Raw genomic sequence first — 9047 nt, forward strand, 5'->3', positions numbered from 1 at the left:
GCAAATGAAAATAGCTTTAGAGGCCCATATTAAATTTCTTCCACGAAAAAACACCGAATTAATCCCTCTGGGCTAAGTAGTGCTATCGAAACTATCATCAGCACGCTTTCTCTTGCGATGCCTTCAGTTTCGCGCTATACAACTCAGTCTGTTACGGCGGAACCATCCTGCAGAAGTCTGTCGCACGCTAGGTGGCGCTGGCTGCTAAGCGATCACGGCGGCTCCTAGCGAACGCCTGCGGCCTGTAAAACAAATTTAGCGAATGGAGCCTTTTCCTACTCCTCACTCCTGTCCTTTGTGCTTCCTGCGCTTTGAGCGTGTCCCAGTTTTATAGCCACAAACATTGCATTGCACGGGAAGCTGCAGAAAACACTCCGCACCACCACAGCCCGGGTGCCGCAACGCGAGGCTCCAGCCGGAGCTCCCTACCACGTAGATAACCGGTGAACGAAGTGTACCCGCTGCGACCACAAGAAGGCGATTCATCGGGAAGGCAGTGCCCCGAGTGCGCCTCGTCGTGGAGTCCATACAAGGCGCCTTGGAGCGCCGCAGTCTTATGACGTACAGTCGCGAGTAAACAAGATTAGCACAATGACGTCACTGGTGCGGCGAAAATCGCATCGCGCGGCTGGCGGGGCGCCGCACTTTGCGAACACACCGGTCAATTTTGTTATCGGCCTGTTCGCAACCGCTCCACCGAGCGTTGCTATCTGCCGCTCCTGTGGCACGTCACTAGTGCTAATCTTTACTTGCGACTGTTGTTAGCAAACGCCCACCAGAGGCCGCCATATCGCAGGTGCCCGCAGAACAAGGCGCCCGCGCTGGTCCCGTTGGAAAGCGAATTATTGAGAAGCATAGGTAACAAGCGCTCCGGCAGCTCTGCCGCGAATGGGCAGAGCGGGGTCAACGAGAACCAGTCAGACTGATACGGAAGCAGGAGAATAACCAGTGGCGGCGCCACGATCCGAAAGACTTGAATCTGCTATTATTCGTTTACTTCTATAGCCCTGTTCCTTCCGCGACTACTGACGTCATGATGAGATGTAACACGCCTCCTATACTTTGAAGTACGAAGCAAATTACTCGACTTCCACCACACGGCCCCTGGACGAATAAGCTTGCCTGGTGAAATTTTGATGTATTCAATTTTATAAACTATGTCTGGAATGTCTCTAGTTGCATGAAAGTACTGGCGACATAATTCCATTTGGTTTACAGTTTTTGTGCTGGTAAAGGCTTCGTAATGATTACAGTACATCTGAAATCACTCTACCAGGGAAGCGCTTAAACACTAAGTAAATGCACGGTTTCCGCTCGATGCAAGTGCACTTATTCAGTCTTCTGTGCACACAACAAAAAGGGGAAACAACCGCAACAAATTTCCTAGTAACTTCCTTTTTTTTATTTCCCCTTACCTCTCTTTTCAGCAGATGCTCTGCAGGAATATCCTTCCAGTCGACGTCGTCCTCGTCCGGGCACTCGTAGCCGTCGAGCGGACAGACGTGCAGACCCTCCTGGCCGCTCTGTTCGTAACAGGAGTCGCACAAGACGTGCATGCAGGGCAGCGATGCTGTCCTCTTGCGCACCAGTCCGCAGGCGGAGCATAATCTGTTGGGTGGAATGGGCTTGACGAACCTCAGCGGCCTCCAGTCGAGCTCCGGGGAGAACCCGACCAGAGTGTACTGTGAACTTCCAGGAGGCATAGATCCCCACGTTCGTACGTTCGCTGCGGAGGCAGCCTGAAAAACTGTCTTTTTACGCCCCCCTTGAAAGCACGCTCTTATCTTTTTCTCTTTTTTGGTCCGTCGTCATGGCGATAATCGCGGCTGCCGCCTCACCCTCTTGTCGAGCGTATCGCTGCCGTTTTGAAACCGGTGCTGAGCATCCGCTTTCTACAGGGCACCAAAGGCGTCTTTCCTCCCAGAGACGGTGACTGTGCCACGCGGCCTTTGACTGAAGCGGCGAGCCGGTGAACGCTCTGCACGGCGCGTGCAATCGCAGTGGTTTGGAGCGTAAGATACGCGTCAAAAATGACCATATTCTGCTCTGCTACGGTGTGCGAACATTCTAAACAGCAAACATGTTGTTTCTGCCAACACGTAAAGATTTCAGAAAGCAGTGATAAAGTGCATTCTGCCGGTTGGTAACGAGTTCCAGCCCAATGACCCGTCTACTTCTCAGCGACGTACTTTGTTGAAGCCACGACACTGTAACTTGAAAAAACAAAAACCAGTCACAAAAGACAATGGATAAGAGAAGGAGTGTACACGCCACAACGACTTCTCTTGCCCCTTGTCTTTTGTGACTGTATTTTTTTCAAGTTACTATGAACCAACTGGCCCGCATTTTAACCCTTCACGACACTGTGTCGTCAATGCATTTCTATTCAGAGTTTTGTTCATGCGACCAACGTACCGTATTGCAGTTGCATGAAAGTAGTGTAGTGCTTATACTCTGAGCTGATATGAAGCATATTGGTTATATATTAAGGCGGACGTTTGCAGCAAATATTTTTCATCAAGCTGCAGTCCGTTCTGGTCTAGACTAAACACGGCTTTCTGGCCACAGCGCGATTGATATGAATGACAACAGCTTCACAATTGTGCCTTCATTTCTCGGATATAATGAGCGAAGTGGATGAATAACCACAAACGCTTCTTGGCAGATGTCGTCTGCTCACTAAATCACAGCGTTTTCCCCCGCTAGTCAAAAACACATGTTGAGCGCTATTTTTAACTACATTATAAAGCTCCAAGGCTGCCGCTTCAAAGAACAGCTACATTGTCTCTTCTATTACCGCATATATGTGACCAACGTACGCTGCAGATGGACTATAGTCGGATAAATTAAGTCTGCAATAAAGCTCCGCCCACGTTCATGAGCACCGAACAGAATTCCTCCGTGAGAAAATGTAGAACACAGGTAAAACTCTTCTGTTTACCTAAACAAGCAGCCAATCACGAGTCGAAATTGTAGGTTCAAGGATTTTGATCTTTCTGGCATTTTTGATGGCGCCCACATTAAAAAGCTGATTTTGATCTCTGTTGTACTTGGTAAGTGCTGTTATATTACACCGTGGCCAGTGTTTTTCCAACTGCTGATTTTCTTTTCAATTGTGTCCTTATAAGATAAACACGGAATCAATAGACATACCGTATTTGTGCAGGTAAGGGCCGCACTCGTGTAGGCACGAAATATAGCGTCGGACGGTCTGGGTCAATAAATTGGTTTCTTTCTGCTTTCGGGTGAGTGCCAAAAGAACAAGAAAGTGAACGCGCAAAAAGTTACAGTTCAAGGTGTTTGTCGCACTTTCTTATGCTGAGTTCTCAAGTTTCAACGCCGACGGAGTTTTTGCGGCTCTTGCGAACTAGCGATTCCATGCTCATATCGATAAAAACTTATTTCAAGCCTGTAATGCAGCCATACTAAAGCATAGCATCTTATTAATAACCGATATTTATTTATTGTTGCTTCTCTAGACTCTAAAATTCGCACGAAAGGTGCCACAACGTCAAGAAGCCGTTTTGCTTCTATAGAGACGCACGCTATGGCATCGGCGCCATCACCGCCTCGTCCGCCATGTCGTGCAGCCGCTGCGCCACCTGTAGGGGCTGGAATGACCGTTATGCTAAGGCAATGACGCATTCGCGAGGAAAGAAACGTCTCCCCAGTAATACGCCAGCCTGACATCTCAGCTCTCAGGCTCTGCATCGCTCCGTTTGCTCGTTGACAGCATAGCATTAACGCTGCTTATCTGTAAAATTGAGTTGGAAACCACAGTTTTATTTTAAGAGCGTTAGCTTTTACCAGTCGCATTCGAACTTTTCTTGTCTGTCCGAGATTTCAAGATGGCGGCTGGTCATGTGTTCAAATTGCGGCAGCATCGTGTAAAATGTGACCCCCCCTATCACGTGACCGCACGCGCGCAGCCGTCGGGCCCGCACGGTGGCTGCTTCAAACAGCAGTGGGGTGAGCTCTGCAGCTCGGTCGACAGACAGTTACACAACGGACAAACAGAAATTGCTTAAGTTCTCACGCAGATAACACAAAGTCGCACCAAAGGGACTGCCTCGCCACACTCCTAAACACCGAAGCCAAGAAACTGGGCGAAGAAATGGTGGCGAAAATACTGTGCCAGAGGAATCTTCCACCGGGGCCCCCCATCACACAAGGTTCGTACAGAGGGAGGCCCAACGCTTCGCTAGCTAAAGATTTCTGCAGCGAGGAGATTAACGGTGTGATGACCCCCCATAATGCGCAGGTCCACACGGGACGGAGAGGCAAAGAGACACCGTATGGCTCAGTTTAAACAAAAAGATATATTCAATAATTACACATGATTAAGATTATACATCAGAGGCTGGGGCGTCCGAGCTTACGTGCCGACGACTTCATGGGGACGATGGAGGGGCTCCGGAGTTGAGCTCGGTTGCTGGCAGAAGCTGCACGCCGTCGGGCTTCGGCGCTGAAGGCCCCCTTGGTGAACGATGTCGTGCTGAGCGTGCCCTCTTCGGTACTCCTTGTCGATTTTTATATCCTCTTATCCCCACACTACCTAGGGTGAGGACGCCCACGCCGGAGTGGGGGGGGAGGGCCTAGGGCTTTCACTTGGGCGCACAAACACCCCACCGCACTTAAGGTCTCGCCCCCCTCACGTGTTGAGTCCGAGGGAAAGAAGGTTGTCTTCGAGGTAGCGCATAGCGTCCGCCGTGGTAAGGCGCGCTCTGGCCCGCTGTCGGTTCCCGCGGGTCACCGGCCTCCGTTCTCCATCAAATGACACTCGCCCCTCAAGGCCGGAACGCGAGGTAACTAAAAGGCGGGGAAAGTGGTCCCTTGTCCTGGTATGTGCTCGGGAGGGTTGATTTATGAGGCCCGCCGTCTTGCCACGGGGCCAGGCCCGCCGAAATGAGGCCGCCCTGGAACGGCCACGGCAATTGGGGAGGATAAAGCCCGTTTCCCCGCGGCGGCGGCGGCGGCGTTCGACTCGTGCCGACACTATGGAAAGGGGGTGGGGTCCGGTTGGGCTTAAACCCCTTCGTTCTGGTCGTCACTCTCCACGAGTATGGCTCGGTAATTGATGATGACGCGGTCATCTGGGTCGTCTCCGTGCGGTCCACGGCGGCAGGCCCAAAAGCAATCTCACTCAAGTTGCTTGCAACCATATACAGTAGAAACGCGAAAGGGGGTCCGGTTGTGCTTTCGCCGCCACTGGGGGCTCCACGCCGCGCCGTCGAACTGGGACCCTCGTAGCACACACAAGGAACGTCACAACGGTCGGTCGGCCCCCGGCCCGGACGGGGTCTCCGACAAGACGCTGAGAAATTTGGACGACGACTCTGTGGACAAACTCACAGACTATATCAACGAACGATGGAGAGAGGGCTCCGTACCGAAGCAGTGGAAGACCGCGAAGACGGTACTCATCTCGAAACCCGGCAAGGCTCCTAGCTTAGTGAACATGAGGCCAGTCTCGCTATCCTCATGAGTGGGCGAAGAATGAATTATGCGTTTCTCAATCGCGTAAGGACGCACATCGAACTGACGGGTGCCTGCCCACACACCGTCATCGGGTCTCGGCCTCACCTCTCGACGCATTACGCCATGCTCCAGCTGAAACATCACATCCTGGACGACAAAATCCGCTCCACCAAAGCCATCCTCGGACTCGACCTCGAGAGCGCATTCGACAGGGTCGCCCATTCGGCGATCCTAGCCCAAATCTCTCAGGTGAACCTCGACGAAAGAGCCTATAACTACGTGAAAGACTTTCTCTCCGACAGACGGGCGATCTTCATATCGGGGTATATCAGGTTCGAGGGGCAAACACTGGGAAGCACAGGCACCCCGCAGAGATCGGTTATTTTGCCAATGCTCTTCAACCTGGTAAGGATGGGCCTCACGCGCAAACTACAAAAACTCGAAAAAGTCCGACACACGATCTACGGCTACGACATCACGATCTGGGTCAACCGCGGCAGCGACGGCCAGGTCCAATCGTCGCTGCAGGAAGCGATAGATGTCGGGGAAGAGCACCTGAGAAATAAGGGGCTTCGATGCTCGCCCAAGAAGTCGGAGCTCCTGCTGTACCGCGCCACCCAGAAGGGACGACCGCACAACGGAGCGAAGCGGAAGAGAGAATACGAAGAAATCAGGCTACACACGAATGACAGTGGAACCATCTAAATCTCGTGAAAAGAATCAATGTCGAAGGCGTGATAATCAAATCCAACGGCGTAATTGGCGAGACGGTCAACAAGCTCACACACGACTGTCAATGCAATGAGGCTACTAAAGAGGGTCACCAACAGGAGAAGTGACATGAGGGAGGAGAGCCTGATACGACTCGTGCACACCTCTGTCATATGTCACATAACATACGCGGCCGCCTTCACAATTGGTACAAGGCGGAGAATAACAAAATAGGCGGGATTATACGCAGGGAACACAAGATAGCGCTGGGGCTGCCAGACCCGACCAGCACAGAGTTGCTGCTACAATTGAGAATACATAACTGGACGAACCTGCACAGGCGCAGCACATACCGCAACTAGAAAGACTGACGACCACCGAACCTTGACGGCACATATTTTAGCGGCTTGGCATCGGTTTCCACCGCCAACACAGCTACAAGGAAATAATCGCGCGCAACGTCAGGGACCGCATCCAAGTCGCTCCAGTCCCGCGAAACGTACGCCCGCCGTATAATCAGGGCAGAAGACAGGCCAGAGCCGCGGCCCTGCTTAGAGTGCAAGGAAAAGCCAGGGAAGTGCGCTTCATGGACGCTGTCGAATATCAAGACGATCGAAGATACGCCGTCGACACTGCCGGAATGCCTATCTACTCCGCAAGCGTAAAGTCCCGACACGCCGAAGTGGCCGTGGAATCAGCCATCGCACTTGCCATATCTGATCACGATTGCGGGGTCGTTGTTAGCGACTCGCGGACAGCCATAAACAATTACGTCAAGGGAAGCGAAATTGACCTAAAGAGCGGTGAGGCGAAATCCTTTAGCGCAATGTTGCTGCTTGTGTCAGTGATGTGTGGTTAAGATCCTGATTAAGTGCACAATTGTTTGGGTATCTGAAATGCTGGAGACACTGGAGGGCGTCTGGGAGGCATCCGTCCGATTCGACGCCTTTCCGCAAACACTCTCCAGCGTCCTTACGCTAGACATATATTAGATTGGGGAAACCTGAAATGATTGAAAAATAATAAGCCCCTACAACGCTAGACATAATTGTGTGGGCAGAGAAAAAGAAATAGAAGTAATGTTGCCCAGTCCCCACAGCCTAAGGCACAACTGGTTTGCTACGCTAGACAAACACTATTGTGGGACCATAAAAAGAACGAAAAATAAAGTGTCCGTGCCCGTGCCACTAAGTAGCTACGCTAGACCAGGAGAACTACATATGTGTTGGCAGGATGCACCTTTTCCCCATCAAAGGTCCCCCTTCCAGCCAATGGCGTCGGCCGATTCTCGTGACTCTGCTAGTGTGACAAAGCAGGGAGTTGTAGGTGAAAAGGGATAATTCCTTCCCTCTATGGTCGGGGATAGACACCTCTCTAAGTTGTGGCATCGCTCCCTGCGCTGTCATGCTAGCAGGGTCATGAGAATCTGCCGACGCCATTCGATAGAGGGGATCCATCGACGGGAAAAAGCGGCTGCGTTCCCAAGTTGCATCCGACAATAGTGTGACGTTCCTTGTGTGTGCTACGAGGTTCCGCGTTCGACGGCGCGGCGTAGACGGAGACCCAGATGACAGCGGCATCATCAATTACCCAGCCATGCTCTTTGAGAGTGACGACCAGAAAGAAGGGGTTTAAGCCCAACCGGACCCAACCGGACCCGCCGCCGCCGCCGCGGGGAAACGGGCTTTATCCTCCCCAATTGCCGTGGCGGTTCCAGGGGCGGCCTCGTTTCGGCGGGCCTGGCCCCTCCCGAGCACATCCCAGGACAAGGGACCACTTCCCCGGCCTTTTAGTGACCTCGCGTTCCGGCCTTGTGGGGCGAGTGTCATTTGATGGAGAACGGAGGCCGGTGACCCGCGGGAACTGTCAGCGGGCCAGAGCGCGCCTTACCTTGAGGAGCGAGTGTCATTAGATGGAGAACGGAGGCCGGTGACCCGCGGGAACTGTCAGCGGGCCAGAGCGCGCTTAACCACAGCCGACGCTATGCGCTACCTCGAAGACAACCTTCTTTCCTTCGGACTCAACACGTGAGGGGGGCGAGACCATAAGTGCGGTGGTATGTTTGTGCGCCCAAGTGAAAGCCCTAGCCCCCCTCCTTCCCCTCCGGCGTGGGCGTCCTCACCCTAGGGAGTGTGGGGAGAAGAGGATATAAAAATCGACAAGCAGTACGAAAGAAGGACGCTCAGGACGACATCGTTCGCCAAGAGGGCCTTCAGCGCCGAAGCCCGACGGCGTGCAGCTTCTGCCAGCAACCGCTCGAGCTCAACTCCGGAGCCCCTCCATCGTCCCCATGAAGTCGTCGGCACGTAAGCTCGGACGCCCCAGCCTCTGAATCTTAATCATGTATAATTATTGAATATATCTGTTTGTTTAAACTGAGCCATACGGTGTCTTTTTGCCTCTCCGTCCCGTGTGGACCTGCGCATTATGGGGGCCATCACACTGGTGTCAGAAGTGGGGTATCAAAAGCAAATGTCCTTTGAATGCTGCGACATTCATGACTTCAAAATTGTAATCAAAAGGGAATCACGGGACTGCTTGTGGGACTTTTACCCCCATTTGAGAGGCTTGAGGCACCGGAGGGCTTGAAAAAAAAATGTCTTTATCTGAGGGAGCTCCCACTCCACAGCCGTCGCTCGGAGCAAGCATGCTGGCATTAGGAAGCGTCATTCCGACGTTTACAGGAGATAAGACAGGGGTTCCAATCTGCGATTTCTTTTCCATGCTAGAAGAGATTGGGAAAATGGGGGGATGGTCCGATGCTCAGGTGCTGGGAATGGCGAGGTGTAAGATGGCAGGAGCTGCTCATGATTTTTCATGGCGAGACGAAAAAGTAAAAACCACAAAATCATTTGCGG

General features: G+C 52.5%; 1 protein-coding gene across 3 annotated transcripts in view; it reads right to left on the reverse strand.

Moving 5' to 3' along the window:
• Positions 1 to 1867, reverse strand: part of LOC144103877 (TNF receptor-associated factor 2-like) — a 67564-nt gene extending 65697 nt beyond the window's left edge. The window contains exon 1 of one of the 3 annotated variants that reach the window (XM_077636585.1): positions 1416 to 1847. In XM_077636585.1, coding sequence (XP_077492711.1) covers positions 1416 to 1703 — 288 coding nt within the window. In that variant the 5' untranslated portion in view covers positions 1704 to 1847. Of the gene's footprint in view, positions 1 to 1415 lie in introns of all 3 variants that reach the window. The other 2 variants (XM_077636584.1, XM_077636583.1) reach the window with 2 other exon arrangements.
• Between the last annotated feature and the right edge of the window lie 7180 nt (positions 1868 to 9047).

This window comes from Amblyomma americanum, chromosome 9 (genome assembly GCF_052857255.1).
Source record: "Amblyomma americanum isolate KBUSLIRL-KWMA chromosome 9, ASM5285725v1, whole genome shotgun sequence".
NCBI lineage: Eukaryota > Metazoa > Arthropoda > Arachnida > Ixodida > Ixodidae > Amblyomma > Amblyomma americanum.